A 19,044-nucleotide genomic window follows, 5' to 3' on the forward strand; every position below is an offset into this window, starting at 1 on the left:
GAAGGGGTGTGATTTAGTAAGCGACGCCCTCCAATTACGCAAGTGCTCTTTTTGAGCACAAACAACTTGAGAAGCTCAAACAAGGACACCAACCATCTTCTGAAAATATCCGTGGACCACATGAATCATTTGTGGAGAATTGGTTTTCTGTGGTTACCTAGCCAAAGAAGCAGGTCTGTCTCCTTTTCCAGAGACAAGATGGTGATATCTCATAATTGACAGTTAATCCAAAGATGCACTCTGTGGTGTTTCAGTTGGGGACCAACTACATATTACATCATCTTAAGCTTATTGTAGGAAAAAGCAACTGTCCATAGCACCTCTGCTCTCAAATGACATGAATTTCCTGATAAAAATCTCCCTTTTGCTGCTGGTGTATAGCTAATGGTACTTTAACAGGCACAAAACAGGGTCTCCTTGTGACTGTTTTGTATTATAGGCCTCCACATAGGAATTGGATTTTACGTTAATAGATTGGACCAAAGTATTTTCAGAGTTAGTCATAGAATTCCAACCTATGGAATTAAAGGTTGTAATTTTAATTTAACATTATATGTCTTTATTTACTGTACGGTTAATCTTAAAGAAGTGAAACCTATGGACTTTTGTAGGGTCAACTGTACTACATATAATTTTAAAATAAAAATTCCTTATACGACGATGTAAGTAGGTTAATACCAGCTTCTTGTTTGCCTAAAAATATTTCCTTGCTTTAAGGAAACAGCCAGGTTGATTTGAAATATTATCAAAGCAATTTTAGCAAAAGAATATGAGAAGGTTGTTTCACTGACATGGAGATTATGCCTTTATCATTTTAATATCGGCGTGTCATAAATTAATTAGTACTTTCAGGGATCGGCACAGGACGATGGTCCTCCCTTGTCCTCAAAGCCTGTGTGGCCCAGGCATTCCATGGTGACGTTCTTCAAGATGGTTGCCTTTTGGGGGTGGGGGAGGAAGTTATTGCTGTGAGTGGAGTGTTGGCTTTAAAATGTCAGCTCTCACACAGGAGAGCAAAGTTAGCAGCACCCTGGTCCTTTTTTGGTCCATTGTCATTTTTTCTTTTTGATTAGCTCACGTCTCAAGAGTTCCCCTGGGCAAGCTCAACTCTTCAAAGCTTTCCAGAGACTCAGCATAACGTAACATGAGCCGTGGTCAACAGTTGGCAGTCTCTGACTTTTGTAGCTGTTTTTCATAGCTTCTGGATTAAAACCTGGTGCCCTCTCAGCTTACACTTTTCACTGTATAGCACTTTGTTTGTTTGTACGCTCAACATACAGACTTGTTTACATTTTCGCATTCCTGCACTGGGCAACTTTAGCTACAGTAGTAAGAAAACATCGGGCGTCACAAACACAGAGTGAAAACCGCTGGACCTGGACTGTCACCTACCACATTGCATTTTCCCCCAGTTCCCTTAACATAGCAACACACAGGAAATTAAACAATGAGCATTCTTATCTACCAGACCCCACCAGTATCTCTATTAGAAGGAAGGAAAGAAGCTGGTTGTAAAACTGCATCAATGTAGCTAAGAATTTCCTAATTTGAAGCTGACCCTCTTTTTACAGAGGTGGCACCATCATTCTGGAGTCGGGCAGTGCCAAAATTGAGATGAACGAACGAACAAACAAACAAACAAATTTAGGAAATTATCACTTGTATCTTATGAACAGGGACTTTGAAGGCTAATGATAGGATTGTAGCCTTTCCTAGAGTTCCTATTCTTAAGGTTGACAGTTCAATCTTAGAAGAATAAATTCAGTTATCTTTGGAAGGTCTTTTTTTTAAAAAAAAGTCATACATTTTAATAATTCCAGCAGTCCTCAGGATCAGATTAAATCGGCATGCTCAAATTAGCAGTAGAACTGCCAGGAAAACCATTTTCACAAATGACGTCATTTGCTTTTAAATGAATTCCTTGCTTTGAATAACTCTTCTCAAAAGGTACCAAGACATTCAGCCTTGTAGAAAAAGTGGGCTCTTCTTTTAAAATATTTTCTGTGGAAATAATTCTGAATATTGATGCATTCTGCCTAGCACACCGCACATGTCATTTTATTCCTCATGCTTGTTTTGACACGATAAATCATGCATGAATAAAAGTGAAAAATTTTGGTTGCTTCGCTTGCCATGTTTCTTCCATTAATTGTACTCTTTTTTTTCTGTATGAGAAATGCCTGTTAAAGTCATTCCACGTGAAGCTTTTTTTTTTACATTTTATCAAGCAAAAGGGACTATTGCATGAATAATTGGAACATTCAGAGGATTTTTTCCCCATTGTTGTTTTAATCTTTTGAGTCAGAAAAGCTCTTGCTCTTATTGGCTTTGTGAGCCTGAAGCATTAATCAAAGCGTGCATGGGAGAGAGGTCTGACTTTATTCCCCTGGCTTCACACTTTGCACATCAATTGCCTGTCACTTTGGGAGATTTCGGGCTGGGAGTGGGGCTCTCTCTGCATGAAAGATTTGGGAGTGTTTCTCAAGCAGAGTTGCTCAGAGTCACAAGCACAAGCCTATACAAGAACTTAACAAAACTGTTAAAGCCCCTTAAAAATAGACAATCCTGAGGAAATTGTGACCCTTGCTGGCAGCAAAGACACATATAAATTAACAGGCAAATGGAACGGAAAGATTTAAAACTTCAAATTCAGCACGTCAGAAAGTCAATAGGAAGTGAGAGAAGACGTTTTGGTTGTGGCTGTTACTTTGGACCAGCGTGGACTTCTTTTTTTTTTTTAGCCTTTTCTGTTTTCTTCATTGTCTGCAGATTCCGTTGCCTTGTGCTTTTCTGTTTTTCATTTCCTGTTGTCTTTTCCATTTCCCCTTTTATAAACTTTTTTTGATTATCCATAATTACACGGCTCATTCCTATTTCCCCCTTCCTGTTTAGCCATTGATTGTTACCTATTTCATTCTGATTCATACGAACAATTGTATTTGCTTTTTTTGTAATAATTACGACGTTTACTGACCAATTTTCTTCTCTGGTCTCTCCGTTTTTCAACCATTTTTGTTGATTTTTACGTTTTATATATCTCTATATTATTTTGGTTTAACCATTTAAGAAACAGTCGAACGGAGCGCCACGGCTACAAGATCCTTACCCACCACCTATTCCTACAAGCCTTTCTTGTCCGCAAGACCCTATCAGTCGTGGACCACAGCACCCATCACTGTGCCTGGACAAAGCAAATCGGGCTTCACTTCCCTCTCCAACTCGTCTTCTAACACACCAACTGCTTCCCCATTAAAGTCCATCTGGTCGGTTTCCTCTGCTTCGCCGATCAAATCCACTCTAGGAGCCTCCACCACATCTTCCGTTAAATCCGTTAGTGATGTAGCTTCTCCAATTAGATCCTTTCGGACAATCTCGCCTATGAAAACCATGGTTTCCCAGCCTCCCTATAGTGTCCAAGTCTCTCCCGGTTCCTTTGTCAGAGCTCCTACCACCACGGAAGCTGCTGGTTTGAAAGGGCTGGTGTCGGCTTCTGGGTTCCCCATTCGGACATCTCCTGTGACCACAGCTGGGTCTCTCTTAGAGAGGTCATCCATTACCATGACGCCTCCGGCCTCTCCCAAATCTAACCTTAACATGTATTCTTCAGGCCTGCCATTTAAGTCCATCATCACATCAGCTTCTCCTCTCTTGTCTTCACCTTTAAAATCGGTGGTGTCTCCTGCTAAATCAGCAGTTGATGCTGTGTCACCTTCTAAAGTCACAATGGCCACATCCCCCGTGAAACACACGGTTGGGCACACAGAGGTGGCCATGGTGAATGGCTCCATATCACCTTTGAAATACCCATCTCCCATCAGCTTAATCGGCGGGTCCAAAGCCACGGCTGCCTTTCAAGAGAAGATGGGGGTGGCAGCCGCTTCTGCAAGCTGTGCCGTTAAAGCAGCCACTGACACAGTTGAGAAAATGTTACCGACGACTCCTGCAAAGCCATTTTCTCCACTCAGGTCGCACGTGTCTTCATCCGCTTTTCAGTCAATCAGAGCTCCTTCTACAGGGGTGCTTTATACATCTCTCGGGTCAATCTCAGCAACTACCTCGTCAGTAACCTCATCCACTATCACGGTGCCAGTCTATTCTGTAGTCAATGTTTTGTCAGAACCAGCACTAAAGAAGCTCCCCGAGACACCCTCCCTGGCCAAATCAGCAGCTGCCTTGCTCTCGCCTCTTAAAATATTGACTACAGAGACATGCACACAAACTCCCTTTAACCGAGCCTCATCTCCCGTCAAATCATCTTTGTTCTTAGCACCCTCTGCCCTTAAGTTGTCCACACCTTCATCTTTATCTTCTAGTCAGGAGATACTAAAAGATGTGGCCGAGATGAAAGAGGACCTAATGAGAATGACAGCAATATTGCAGACAGATGTAATGGAGGAGAAAGCGTTCCAGCCAGAACTGACCAAAGAGGGTAGAATAGATGATGAAGAACCTTTTAAACTTGTTGAGAAAGTCAAAGAGGACCTAGTAAAAGTTAGCGAGATACTGAAAAAAGATGTCTGTGTAGAGAATAAAGCCTCAGTCAAACTCTCTCAGAATGATAAAGGACACTCCTCTGAGGAAGAATGGGTAGAGTTCAGTGCAGGTGAGATTGATGAAGCCAGACGCCAGGGCATGATCATCCCTCCTCTGACTATCCCAGAAAAGGTGCAGATCAAAGCCAAGGCTGTCTCCGAAAAGGATTACAACTTGAGCAAAGTCATTGACTACCTAACGAATGACATTGGCAGTAGCTCCCTGGCGAGTTTAAAGTACAAGTTTGACGACGGGAGAAGGGAAGGGGAAGAGAGGCAGAAAAGGGTTCTAAAACCAGCCATTGCTCTACAAGAACATAAACTTAAAATGCCGCCAGCCTCTGTGAGGCCCTCCACTTCTGAGAAAGAATTGTGTAAAATCGCCGATTCCCTTTTTGGAACGGACACTGTGCTGGAATCTCCCGATGACTTTTCCCAGCACGATCCAGATAAAAGTCCTCTGTCCGATAGCGGCTTTGAGACCAGGAGCGAGAAGACCCCTTCAGCCCCGCAGAGTGCAGAAAGTACAGGGCCAAAGCCCCTTTTCCATGAGGTGCCCCTCCCCCCCGTGATCACGGAGACCAGAACGGAAGTGGTGCACGTGATCCGTAGCTATGAACCTTCGTCGGGGGGAGAGGCCTCTGAACCTCACGCGGAAGAGCCACCCTCGCCGAAAGTGGTCAGCACCTTTATGGAGCTGGAGCCTCGGCCCAACGGGGGCTCCCTCAAGGGGAAGGTGAACGCCTTTCAAGTGAAGGCCAGTAGTGAAGACGAGTGTGCCCTGGGTAAAGGTGTCCGTGTAAAAGAAGAAACCCACATAAGTACCACCACCAGAATGGTTTACCACAAACCTCCGTGCGCTCAGAGTCCTTCAGAGAGAATCGAGGAAACCATGTCTGTTCACGACATCATGAAAGCTTTTCAGTCAGGACGGGACCCTTCCAAGGAGCTGGCAGGTCTGTTTGAGCATAAGTCTTCGGTCTCCCCGGAGGCTGGCAAATCCACCGAAATTTCACCCCAGCCTGCAGAGAAGGACTACAAAATGAAACCCAAATTGGAGCGTATAATAGAGGTCCATATTGAAAAAGGTAATCAGGCTGAGCCTACTGAAGTCATTATTAGAGAAACCAAAAAGCATCCAGAGAAAGAAATGTATGTATATCAGAAAGACTTGTCACAAGGGGATGTGGAAAAGCAGGAGGCCCTTCCTTGTTCGGATGAACAAGGTCAGCCCGAAGAAGAAGAACTGACAGCCGAAGAGTCCTTACCTTCTTATTTGGAATCTTCTAGAGTAAACACTCCTGTCTCCCAGGAAGAAGACAGTCGCCCTAGTTCTGCCCAACTTATGTCTGATGACTCGTACAAAACCCTGAAGCTTTTGAGTCAACACTCAGTAGAGTACCATGACGATGAGTTGTCAGAACTAAGAGGGGAATCTTACAGGTTTGCTGAGAAAATGCTTCTCTCAGAAAAGCTAGATGTGTCTTACTCAGACACCGAGGAGTCAGTAACTGACCATGCCCTCCCCCTTAGCTCAGACTTTCAGGGGCCTGATAAACGATCCAGAGAAAAAGTAGCCCCAGCACCCCCACAAGACATCCTCACCAAAATCTCTAAAGAGATATCAGAAAATGGTGTGGGTAAAATATCAAAAGATGATCCTTATGAGAAAGTGACAGTGTTGCATTATTCTGGAGATGTTAGTAGCCCAAAGCATGCTATGTGGATGCGCTTTGCAGAGAACAGATTAGACAGAGGTAGAGAAAAGTTGATGTATGAAGACAGGGTGGACAGGACGGTTAAGGAGGCTGAAGAAAAGCTGACTGAAGTATCGCAGTTCTTCCGGGACAAGACAGAGAAACTGAACGATGAGCTGCAATCCCCGAAGAAGCAGCAGAAACAGAATGGGAGAGAGGCCGGTGTGGGCTTTAGATCAGCAAGCAGCAGTCCGGAGAAGGTGGCTGCTTCTGAGTCCCAAAGCGACTGGGCAGGAGGAGGAAGAGGAATCGGTGCTCAGGATGGGAAGGGCTGGCCAAAACCTGAGGAGAGGAAGGCAGCCAGTTGGCCCAGCAGCCCAGAGAGGCAGATTCTCTCTCAGCCGAGCAAGGACTTGAAGGAACCCAAGGGAGCAGCAGCTCAGAAGAGCAAAATCCCAGAGGCTCTGCCAACAGGGTTCCAACTGAAGCAATCCAAGCTCAGCTCCATTAGGCTAAAATTCGAACAGAGCCTGGGATCCAAAAGTAAGGAGATGCTTCCAGAGGAGAAAAGGCTGGATATACCATCTAAAATCCCAGTGAAAAAGTTGCAGGACAGCAAGCTCCCGGTCTATCAGTTTTACTCCCGAGAAAAACAGGCCAAAGAGATAGACCTGGTGGATGGGAATTTAGCATTGCAAAAGGAACCTCCTGCTGGCTGCTTCCAAGATGGCCCCAGGGGCAAAGGCAAAGTTTTTGAGGATGCGTCTCCTCCAAAGGTCCCCAAGGCCAAGGATGAAATACCAAGCAAGACCATTTCTGCCTTTGCTGAGCCAAAAGTGAAGGGCTTGGCCTATGGTGCCAGTGCTGTGCCTGTCCCAGACAAGGGGCACTGGGACAAAAAGATTTATAGGACATGGGAAAGCCCTGGGACATCCTCCCATAAAGCCCAGAAAGAAAAACTTTCCCATGTGCTCGTGCAAGATGTAGTCAAAGAAAACCAGATTGACCCTCTTGAGCCTAAAGATCTGGCCAAATCTAGTGAACTGATCACTGTGACTGAATATGAGCAGAAAGTGTCCACAAATGGATCAGGTTCTAAGGAGGTGAAGGAAGTGACTGTAAAGTCTCCATCCAAAAAGGTGCTTTATAGAGAATACCTTGTGAGAGAAGGGGACTATCCCAGCGAAGTGAGGGATAGGATTTCAAAGAAAAAAGAAGCAATGATGGCACCCCATATTACAGAAAGAGTTACAGGAGAGAAAAGTATGTGGGCAGGTGGCGTTCTTGAAGGACAGTCCCCAACTGCACGCCACGAACTGCCAACTCAAGTGGCCCATATCAGAATGGATAAGGAAAAAGTACAGGGACAGTTCAATGTGGCTCAACAAGAGACAGGGGTAGAATATAGTCCAGCCAGCACCAGGCAACTCACTTGCTTGCAGTTAAGTCCTCCTCAGGAGGAGGCAGAGTCATCCCCCAGTAAGACACCCGATTCCTTAGATGTTAGCCCAGGAAAACTGTCTCCTGCAAAGACATTTGATCTGGTGAAACCATCCCCTTTAGCAACAGAGGAAGCAGCAAAGGAAATAAAGACACTACCTGTTTATGTCAGTTTTGTTCAGGTAGGGAGGCAGTATGAAAGAGAGGTGCAGCAAGGAACTATAAAAAAAATTGTAAGTCAGGAAAGTAAGACAGTGCAAGAGACGAGAGGGGGATATTATACCACCAGGCAGCAGAAGCAACTCCCCTCCCCCCAAGGTAGTCCAGAGGATGACACCTTAGAACAGGTGTCCTTTATGGACAGTTCTGGGAAAAGCCCCCTGACCCCAGAGACACCAAGCTCAGAGGAAGTCAGTTATGAGTTTACATCCAAAACACCTGATTCACTCATTGCTTATATACCTGGCAAGCCGAGCCCAATCCCTGAGGTGTCGGAGGAGTCGGAGGAGGAGGCCGAAGCCAAATCCACCTCTGTAAAACAGTCGCCCCCAACTGAGCAAGAGCTGCCCAATAATTTGGACAGGGAATCTAACAAAAGACCGAAGGGAAACCGAGTGGCCTACATTGAATTCCCACCACCTCCTCCATTAGATGCTGACCATTCGGAACCAGAAAAGCCACGTCTCTCCTCTGAGAGCGACATGGAGATGACAGAAGTCAACCTTCAGGATGAACTGGAGAAACGTCAGCTGGCTGAACCAGTCATCCGCGTTCAGCCCCCTTCTCCTGTGCCGCCAGGAGAAGATCTAAGTGACTCCAGTGACGACGAGTCTTTGTATCAGCCCGTTCCAATTAAAAGATACATGTTTAAACTGAACGATGTTGAAGACAACCAGAAGGAGACCACCACACGCAAATCATCTGAAATGAAGGAGATCGGAAAGCCCAGCGAATTTGATTTGGCTCTTGAATCCCCCCAGAATGATGTGGCAACAAATGGGAACAATGACCAGTCAGTTACCGAGTGCTCGATAGCAACCACCGCAGAATTCTCCCACGATACAGATGCCACCGAAATTGACTCTCTTGATGGGTATGATCTGCAAGATGAGGACGATGGGCTGACTGAGAGTGATTCTAAGCAGGCATGTCCAGCAGTAGAAACTAAAAAAGATCTCTGGGTTACTGAAGGCATCTCGAAACAGACCGATCGAAGTTTTAGCCAAAGTAAGCTGGAAATTATTGAGGAGGAGGAAAAAGTCGGCTCTGAGGAAAACAAAAAATCTTTATCAAAATGTCCAGCTGCTGAAAAAAATGTTGATAAGGCTGAACAAAAGTCAGGGGCGCAGTTTTTCACTTTGGAAGGCCGACATCCTGACAGGACCGTGTTTCCTGACACGTATTTCAGTTACAAAGTAGATGAAGAGTTTGCCACCCCTTTTAAAACTATAGCAACCAAGAGCCTCGATTTTGACCCTTGGTCCAGTAACCGTGGAGATGATGAAGTCTTTGAATCCAAAAGCAGGGACGATGACGCCAAGCCTTTTGGCCTTGCAGTGGAAGACAGATCTCCAGCCACCACTCCAGACACGACGCCAGCTAGGACGCCGACAGATGAAAGTACCCCAACTAGCGAGCCCAACCCCTTCCCATTTCATGAAGGGAAGATGTTTGAGATGACTCGCAGTGGTGCAATTGACATGAGCAAGAGGGATTTTGTTGAAGAAAGACTCCAATTTTTTCAGATTGGTGAGCATACTTCTGAAGGGAAGTCAGGGGACAAGGGGGAAGGGGATAACAATAAAGTCACTGCCATCACACAGCCGCAGTCAGGGGACAAAACGGTAGAGAAAACCGTAGAAAGAGAAGTAGAAACGCCAACAGTTGAACCTAAGCTCATCCTCCAGGCCAGTGGAGATGGCATGGAAGCAACACCTGGTTGTAGCTCACTGGAGAAATCATCCCTGGTGCTTCACGCTTCTAAAGTCGATCCCAAATTGCGCACACCAATTAAAATGGGCATTTCGGCTTCCACCATGACGCTGAAGAAAGACATGTCTGGGGAAATGGCAGATAAGCTAGAGACATTGACATCAGGGACTCAGGGGTTAGACTGCAAAGCTGTAGAGGAGGTTACAGACACAGCTGTGCTTAACCAGATCAGCAGTAGGGAAGCAGAAAAGCACGATTTCCCAAAAGATAATTTTAATAACAACAACAATTTGGACCCATGCACCACACCTACCAATCAGCTTACTTGTACAGTAGTGCTAAATGAACGCTTTGAGTCCAAGTGTCCCACCCAGAAAGCTAACCCAATGAAACACCCTTCAGGAAACGGTCCCGGTGCAACCCAAGGAGACTGTAAGCAGAAAAGATCCAGAGAGCAGCAGGCACCCTCCGAACCAGTCGGGAATCGTGCACCCTCCCGGCTTCCCATAAAAGCTAAAGACGCTGTGCTGCACAGCACCAGTCAGACTGGCAGGGGGAGTCATGTTAGGGAGGCCAGGAGAGTTGACCTAAGGAAGCCGTGCAGCTCTTCTCTACCCATAGAGGGCAGGTCTAAGATTCCCATAAAAAGCACACAGAGGCATAACTTGGCCTTAGCTAGAAAAATGCCACCAGCTCAAAACCAAGGGCAGATAGAGAGAAGCAAGGCCAACTCTTTTCCTTCTAAATTACCATTAAAGGTAAGATCTACCACCACTACCACCACCACTGCAGCAGCAGCAGCAGCCGCCGCCGCCACAACTGTTAAAGCAAAGCAAAGTCAGCTTAGGGAGGTATGTAAACATTCTATTGAATATTTTAAGGGAATTAGCAGTGAGGCTTTAAAGCTTGTCGACCGACTATCTGATGAACAGAAAAAAATGCCACCAGGAGTGTCTGAGGAGGAGGAGGAGGAAGAAGAAGATAGTACCTCAAGAACTACATCCCTGTCCGAAGCCACTCAAGTTTTCCAGCCTTCCATTGCAACGAAGCCCGCTAGAGATATGAGAACAGAGGCAGCATCTTTAAAATCAAAGATTGAAAAGTCCGACAGTGACAGGAGGAGGAGGAGTAAGAGGAGGACTGGTGAGAATGGAGGGAGTCAGGTTTCTGGAGCTCTCCGGGCTCACCCTGTGGAGGCCAAGCCTAGTTTGTAAAACTTTCAACTTGTTGATCCTAGTGCATGAACTGTTGTGATTGCCTGCGTAGTGACTTCCTCTAGTTCTCATTCTGTCATTGTCATCTCTTGTGTTTTGTCTTTTATGCTCTTCTTTCTTCTTTTGTGTGAAGCCTGTATAGTAGATAGCTAGGGACGCATGCTGAAAACGTTTATGTCAACCCCCAGATAGTAAAACTTGCCGTTTTTCAAAAGAAAGAACTTTTTTCATTCTTTAGTTCCTGGTGGGCTTTTCCCCCCCCTACCCTCCACCAGTAATTAAATCATTTTGTATAGATCAGTAGATAGATTGTCAGCATGTTTGGTTCCATTTACACAATATTTACATCATGTAGATGAACACTACTAGCCTTTGAAAGGGGAAAGTTCCAGATCTGTGAATCTGCATATTTTTTTAAAAAAAGAAACAAAACAAGGGCATTCGATTCTTTTTAGTAATTGGACTAAAAACACCTATTAAAATAACACAGTGTATTACAGTGCTGAACACCCTTTCACGATACCCTTTTAATAGAACAATTATAAATCACAGGTCCACAGAGCCCATGCGAACGGACAGATATAAGGATGGCAATTGTGGCTGATCACCTGGGACTTAGCTGGACAGGTAAGGGTTTGGAACATTCTGATGCTCTAGAAACTAGCAACCCTTGGAGAGCCCCCCCCCCTTATTGTGTCTCCCTGGATGTGTGTGTCTGTGTGTTGATGGATGAGGGAGGGCAGGGTGAACTTATTCCTCCCAGCTCCATCCTGCTCGGCTCTTCAGCTGGAGAGGTTAAGAAAATGGGAAAGACCAGAGTCCTTGGAGCTCCTGGTATTTTCAAAAATAAATAATAGAGCTGGTAAGAAAAGTTGAAGAAAAACATCCATCCACACTATTACTGGACTTAAAGATGGTCCAGGTGAGCTGATGCATCCATATGATTTTTGTGGGCAGCAGCACTAGAGTATCACAGATATTTGCTTTTACCTTTTTCTAGATGATATTTTGTCATCTTAGTCCTATCTGCAACCCTGGGATTGCCTGGAGGTTTCCCTCCAAAGGCTATCCAGGTTAAGATCAGCTGAGGCCAGTTAAGGACTGCTACAACTGGGACATTTGCTTCTATCATGTGGAGTCTTCCCCTATGACTTTGGTATCTCTTCTCTTGCTTCAGAACCACCTGTGTAGTAGGATCATCACAATAGCCAAGCAAGCCACAAAGCCAGATTCTTTCCGTTGCTTCCTACTGGATGTTGGAGGCTGCCCAATGGTGTCATCTCAGATATGGAAGGGGAAGAGTTGAGCATTGCACTCGTTATCCTGGGGGGGGGGAGTGGGAGGGCAAGGAGTTATCCCAGATGAGTCCATTCATTTTGCCCTCCTGGCCACAGCAGATATCCTTCCATTTCTGGTCCTTTGATGCAGTGCTGGGAGCAAATGGAGCTGGGTTGTGATGATGACAGGGAAGCTTCTGATCTTGGCTTTGGATATGGAAGCTTGGAGTCCAAATGTTGTATGTTTGGAGGTTATCAAGGGCTGTCTCCCTGCCTGGTCCATTGTTTCTATCCAGACTAATCCCAACAAAGCAAAAAAACAAACAAAACCCCAAACCTTAAAATGGAGAGAAGACTCATAACTTTCTTAGCTTCTATTCCTGAGACTACAACTCAAGGCTGTCTCTGAAAGTGGCTCTCATTATTCTCTGTCTACACCCTTTGACCTTTGGGTATGTTGGGAAGTTTAGGCTGAATTTTCTGGGGGGGAAAAACCTGGTTGTGTCCTTGGTTGTCAGAAATACATCTGATTTTTAAATGGACTGTTGAAATAAAACATGAGTAATTATTTTTCTTCTCTCTTTCCCCCATGGTAGAACTGGCAAGAGAGCTGAATTTTTCTGTTGACGAAATTAATCAGATTCGAGTGGAAAACCCAAATTCTTTAATTGCTCAGAGCTTCATGTTGTTAAAAAAATGGGTTGTGAGAGATGGAAAAAACGCTACAAGTAAGTTTTAAGATTGGTGTAGAAAGGTCTGGATCTTGAAGTTCCTACAAAAAGAATGCGGCTACTTGATAGGTGACAGGCTAAGGGGTTTGTGTGAATGAACAGTCACAGATCAAACTCTCTGCGTCCAGAGTGCTTATATTCTTTATCCAGTTGCCTTGGTCATCCAGCCTTCATGCACGTATAATATTGCAGAGAAACCCAATGCCTTAAGAGAATAAGTTACCAATACACACTTGTTATGTGTTTTTGATTTACACAGCATTGTGTGTTCACGCATCAAAAGACACGGCGGGTTTTGATAAACAAGCAATTCAAAATGTACAGGGCGCTGCAGCTCACATGTTCCCATATCGGGTATTTAGTTTTTGTTTTGAAACCTCTACACTCTGTGTGATCAGTGAAACCACAGGCCACCTATCCCAAGAATTAGTGGTTACACACAAGAATTTTAATGTTTTGTCCTTTTCCCTCCACAGCTGATGCCTTAACTTCTGTATTAACAAAAATCAATCGGATCGACATTGTAACTTTGCTGGAAGGACCAATATTTGACTATGGAAACATATCAGGCACCAGAAGTTTTGCGGATGAAAATAACATTTTCCACGATACTGTTGATGGTAACTGAGTTTGTTTCATTTGATGTATTTTTTTCCAAGTGAGTAACGTGTGTGTGTGTGTGTGTGTGTGTGTGTATGTACATACACATACGATTTAGGGTATGACTGAACCAATAAACGTTCGCTGGTTTTGAATTAACAGAGTTGCAAATTCCTTCTGTAGTAAGGTGCGATTGCAAACTTTGCAGTTGCATTCTGCAAACTGCCCTAATCAGACAATGAAACTCAAACAATCCAATTCAGCGCCCACAGTTTTTCTGAGATTGTTAAGCAATGTTTTGCTTTCTAACACGGAGGTGCAATCAAGAACAAGTTACAGCAATTACTTTTTTGGCTTTTGACATGTTGCTAGACTGCTTATGAAATACTGTGCTGGCCTGAACATGCAAGATGAGTGTGTATGTATGTGGCGACTTGCATATGCATACATCCAAGAATCCATGTTCTGGGGTGCTGCCTCTTGGGGGAAGCATTTTGTGGCTCAATGCAAGGCATCAAGCATTCCCGGTCTCTGAGCAGCAGATTTGACCCCACCCCACCCCAAATCGCTGCAGTGCAGAAATATAAATTCTGTGGACATTTTAAGAAATTTGTTCTTGAAATGTGGCTTGTGCTCTTCAATCATGAAATAGGTCTCTTCCCTCTAAAAAGAATGTGCTTCTCTTGTTTTGCGTTCTGTCCTTCCTCTTCTCCAAGCATCTCTCAAGCTCCTTGTCCTCACCAAGACCAGACTGCATCTTAACTTTCTCTCAGTGGATTCAGAGAACCAACCAACCAACCAACAACAACCATTATAATTAATGCACGTTAGTTTCCAGATGCCATATCTCAATGCTGAAATCCCCCATTTTTGTCAGATGGGTTAGCCTAATATTTACCTGTGGGATTATGCTATACCATTCATTTGCCATTTCATTTCTTTGCTGAAACTAAATGCTAGGACAGGCATGGTCAATGCTCGGTCTCCTGCAATGTTCCATACTTAGGCTGCTGTCCTGGGCGCTGGGGATAATTTTCTGACAAGCACGCAGTGCCACCATCGATGGTCAGGTTGACATGAGCCATGTGGTGCAGGGGTTAGAATGCAGTATTACAGGCTAACTCTGCCCACTGTCAGGAGTTTGATTCTGACCAGCTGAAGGTTGACTCAGCCTTCCATCCTTCTGAGGTGGGTAAAATGAGGACCCAGATTGTTGGGGGCAAATATGCTGACTCCGTAAACCGCTTAGAGAGGGATGTAAAGCACTGTGAAGTGGTATATAAGTCTAAGTGCTATTGCTATTGACTTGCTTCCTTGTCGTAAATGTGAGGAGCACATTCATCGATCCCCTTAGAAGGGTGTGGAACTTTCTCTAACATTTAGAGCAGGGGTCTCCAAGCTTGCCAACTTTAAGATTTGTGGACGTCAGCTCCCAGAATTCCTCAGCCAGCATTTTGGAATTCACCCTGATTGAAATTTGACACAGGCGGAATCTGCTGCCTTGGTCATTCCTGTCCTGGGGAACAACGGCTCTTTGTGTTCATGCTTCTCCTTTCCTTTTTCTTTATTGGATCAGTGTTTCTGATTGTACCTGTGTCACCGAGATCGCCTGTGTCTCCAAGATCACCAAGGTCTCCTCATTCATCACAATACTCTCATACGGTTCCTAGAGTTGATCTGTAGATTCTCTGTCCTCCCCTCCCCGGTAGTTTGCCATTTCCGTCCTGTCGTAGGTCAAGAACTACCTTTTTCTGCCCTACCTGAAATTTGTTTCTATTTTCTACATCGACTCCATTCTCATGGGGCACTGACTAAATTGAAATATATAGCACAGTAATCATCATGCATGGGGTTATTAGGTCGGTATTAAAAGGAGATGCCTATAATAAAAAGGAAGGCAATTTTTAAAATGCTTGTAAAATATTTGCCTTTCCTTCAGGCAGCTACTTTATTCTTTGCGTTAAATCACTGTGAGCCATAATAAAAGCAGAAATGATTTGTTATACTGCAGACTGCCATTATTCTTATATATATATTGAGCCTTGGTGGAGCAGTGGGCTGATGCCTCCTTAAGTAACACCAGCTGCCTGCAATTAGTGCAGGTTCGAGTCCCACCAGGCTCAAGGTTGACTCAGCCTTCCATCCTTCCGAGGTAGGTAAAATGAGGACCCAGATTGTTGGGGGCAATTAAGCTGACTTTGTAATAATGCCGCTTGGAGGGGTGTGTGAAAGCCCTAACAAGCAGGCATATACATAGAATGAAGGCTATTGCTAAGCACATTTGATTTGTGCTTAGATTGTAAGCCGCCCTGAGTCTTCGGAGAAGGGCGGGATATAAATGGGATTTTTTTAAAAAAATTAAAAATATAATTATTGAACAAAATTGAGATTATTGTCCAGCTGATTGAGAAGAAAAAAATGGTTCTGAAATCATTAAAGCGAGTAGAGACACCGGCTGCGGGTGTGCTGTGCTCCCAGTTTTGCTGACTTCAGTTTTGTTGTGCTCCTTGAAGAATTCTTTGTCCCATTCCTAATTCAATTGTTCTTGCTGTTTCATGCAGTTCTCATCTTCTAAGTACTCAGCCATTCTGAATGCTTGATTTTGCGTTTCTCCATCCTTCATGGCAATCAGTCCAAATGTGCTGTCTTCCTTAGGTTACCCCACCTTTCAAATGGAACTGGAGACAGCCCCTGGGTTGTGCTTCGCGCCACCCAGCCATTTCCATCAAGATGATTTGGCTAGCAATTTCTCTAGCGTAGAATCACCCCTTAGAACTCCTAGTAGACTGAGTGATGTCTTAGCAACTTCACAGGGAAACCTAGAGGAGACGGCTGCAGAACCTCCCGTGGTCATTGAAGAAGACACCTCACTGGAAGAAGGCCAATACAATCACTCGGTGCCTCTAGAAGAAGCCTCTAAAGATGCAGGCCAAAACCCACTGGAAGAAATCCACCTTAAGGACTATCCTCGCTATCTCGGTAGCTGTGCTGGAATGTGGACACCGAGCGAAGAGAGTAGTCAAACCATAGTGAGGACTGAACGCCACGAGAGAAATTGGTCTGGTACTGATGAGGAGCCGACGGACAAAAGGCTTAAGTCTCTGTTTGAAGATATTTGCCTTGAAGAAATAGCCGAGTCTGAGGAAATGACAGAAGAGAAAGTCTTGTCTATACTTAACTATGTCCAGCAGGCCGAACGGGAAATTTCTTCAATTACAGGTTGGCAGAATGAGGCCCCCAGAGTCAAGGTGGAACCAACGTCTTCAGGACGCAGAATAAGTGGAGAACTGCTGAATCGATTGGATGACAGGTACGGAGCCATAAGGCTGACACAGCCAAGCCTCAGACGGATCAGTTCTGCTTTTCTCACATTATGAAGTTGTTGTTGTTGTTTAAAAAAAGATATTTGTCTCAATTTGTTTCCTGCTAGATGGCAGTTAAAAAGCAGGGACCAGTAGCTTAAGTATTTACTTAATGATATTTTATAGACCAAGTGTGATGTTCTCAAGACATAGATGTGCTTTGATATTTAGGGCAGTGAAATCAAAAGCAGCACTGAAGCATCCTCATTCAAAGCAGAGTCAAGATAGAAAGAATTCTAGAACCAGGCTGAGTGTAGCTCTCAAGGGATTTAAAAAAGCAGAAATGAGAGAGAGGGAGGGAGAGAGAGAGAGAGAAAAAAAACAAACCCTATCACCAAGGGTTCCTGCTCCTTGTGGATGTGCCTACAATATCTGGCCATTTTTATCAGGATCTTGTTGGCTGTTACCATCACCTCAGGAATAGACTTGCATAAGCCATTAGGCTGTTCCCACGAGAACCCAGGATCAAGCCCCTTAACACATCCACTGTGGGTCAGTGTCCATTGGGGGAACCCTGTCTTTCTTTGGAACTTGTCTGCTTTTCAGAAGCATCTTGCCATTATAGAGCAGAGCAGCCAGCCTGGACCTCACCTTGCTCAAGTCCAGATTTATTTCTTAAGAGGATCACAACGATCCTTCAAGACTCGTATTGGCCACTAGAAACATCCCATGGCACCTCTGGAATATCGACTTCCAGAGCCACAACGTGTAGATCATTACTTGCCTATAGCTGCAAGTCAAGGCTTTTTATTCACACCTTTGTAAGTCATAAATGTCAGCCTGTTGCTCGGCACCTGCGGAGAGGTGATTTAATGGCACCATTACTTATTTCTTGGCTTTGGCTCTTCCTCTCTTGCAGCCCTGATCAATGTAGAGATTCTATTACCTCATATTTCAAAGGGGAAGCAGGAAAACTGGAGACCAACGGGAGCTACTCAGAGTCTACATTCGAAGCAAAGGCTAAGACTTTTGTCCAGGACTCTGTGAACAGTCTAGGAAAACAGAGCGACAAGGAAACTGTGAAACCAAAAATGCAAAGCTCTCTCCGAGCTGAGCAGCCAACAATCTCATCCCACCAGAAATCCTTGCAAGAGGCAAGCAAGCCAGCAGTGGATACACCTAAAACCTCTGTGCCTGTTAGCATGAAAAAGACAAGCTGGAATATTTCTGACAGTAGCAAGCCAAGATCAAAAGCTCAGGAAGACGATGGAATAGCGGCTGCGTCAGAACAAAAGGTATAAAGGCCACAAACTTTGATTGGATCAGGGAGGAGGGGACAGGCCACAATTCACCACCCACTCTTGCTCCTTCAGCAGTTGCCCCTCCCTCTGTCTCTCAGGCTCAGGAGACGAGCTTCTCCGTGCCAGGGCCCCTGTGGTGGCCTTGCGGGAATCAAAGGTTCAGAGCATCGTGTTTTTATTCTGCAGTTCGCCCTCCCCATTCATTCACCAAACTCCCCGAGAAGCCGGTGTAGATACATACATAAATGAGATGCTCAAATGCAAAACGGGTGAGACGTATGAGGAAAAAGTCCCACGAAGGTCAGGAAATATATGTAAGATGCATCCACCTGCCAAATGCCATCAAATCCTAGCTTAGCCCATTCTGGGGTGGGAGCAATCCCTAGGAAGTGTTTCAGTTGAGTGGCAGGTTGATCTTACTTCCAGCTGGAGGGCGGATACGCCATGCAAATAGTGCCCTATTCAGTCATTCTTCCCAATGCCATCAAATCCTAGCTTAGCCCATTCTGGGGTGGGAGCAATCCCTAGGAAGTGTTTCAGTTGAGTGGCAGGTTGATCTTACTTCCAGATGGAGGGCGGATACGCCATGCAAATATTGCCCTTTTCAGTCATTCTTCCCAATGACAGAATATGCATTGTTAGCTGGGGCAATATACGTAAAGCTGGATGGGGGAGCCAAAGCATAAGGGACTATTTTGCCTTGGTGATCAGCAGAATCAGGCAAAATTATCAGCATGAGTCCCAATTTGAAACTGCTTTTTGAAGTACTGTTTCAAATCCTGCCTAACAGTAACGACAACAGCAACAACAATGTGCCGCTAATCTTAGTTTAGTCTGGAAAGAGATGGGGCTGTTGGGCATATGCCACTGTGAGAATAGCTTTGGTTTTGCAAAACGTAGAGCAGTTGCTAATAAGATGAAAGGATCTTTGAGGGTAGCAAGGAAGAGTGGGGAAGGAAAGGACATGTCTGCACACTGGTCCCCCCTGGTCATAAAAAGCTTGTAGACACAAGAGTTT

General features: G+C 44.8%; 1 protein-coding gene across 1 annotated transcript in view; it reads left to right on the forward strand.

Moving 5' to 3' along the window:
* Positions 1-19,044, forward strand: part of ANK3 (ankyrin 3) — a 190,115-nt gene that overhangs the window by 160,848 nt on the left and 10,223 nt on the right. The window contains exons 37-42 of the mRNA XM_081329703.1: positions 3,074-10,744; positions 11,368-11,442; positions 12,689-12,820; positions 13,300-13,443; positions 16,079-16,733; positions 17,645-18,020. Coding sequence (XP_081185829.1) covers positions 3,074-10,744; positions 11,368-11,442; positions 12,689-12,820; positions 13,300-13,443; positions 16,079-16,733; positions 17,645-18,020 — 9,053 coding nt within the window. The remainder of the gene's footprint in view (positions 1-3,073; positions 10,745-11,367; positions 11,443-12,688; positions 12,821-13,299; positions 13,444-16,078; positions 16,734-17,644; positions 18,021-19,044) is intronic.

The sequence above is a fragment of the Vipera berus genome (assembly GCF_964194415.1).
Source record: "Vipera berus genome assembly, chromosome: 5".
Classification (NCBI taxonomy): Eukaryota; Metazoa; Chordata; class Lepidosauria; order Squamata; family Viperidae; genus Vipera; species Vipera berus.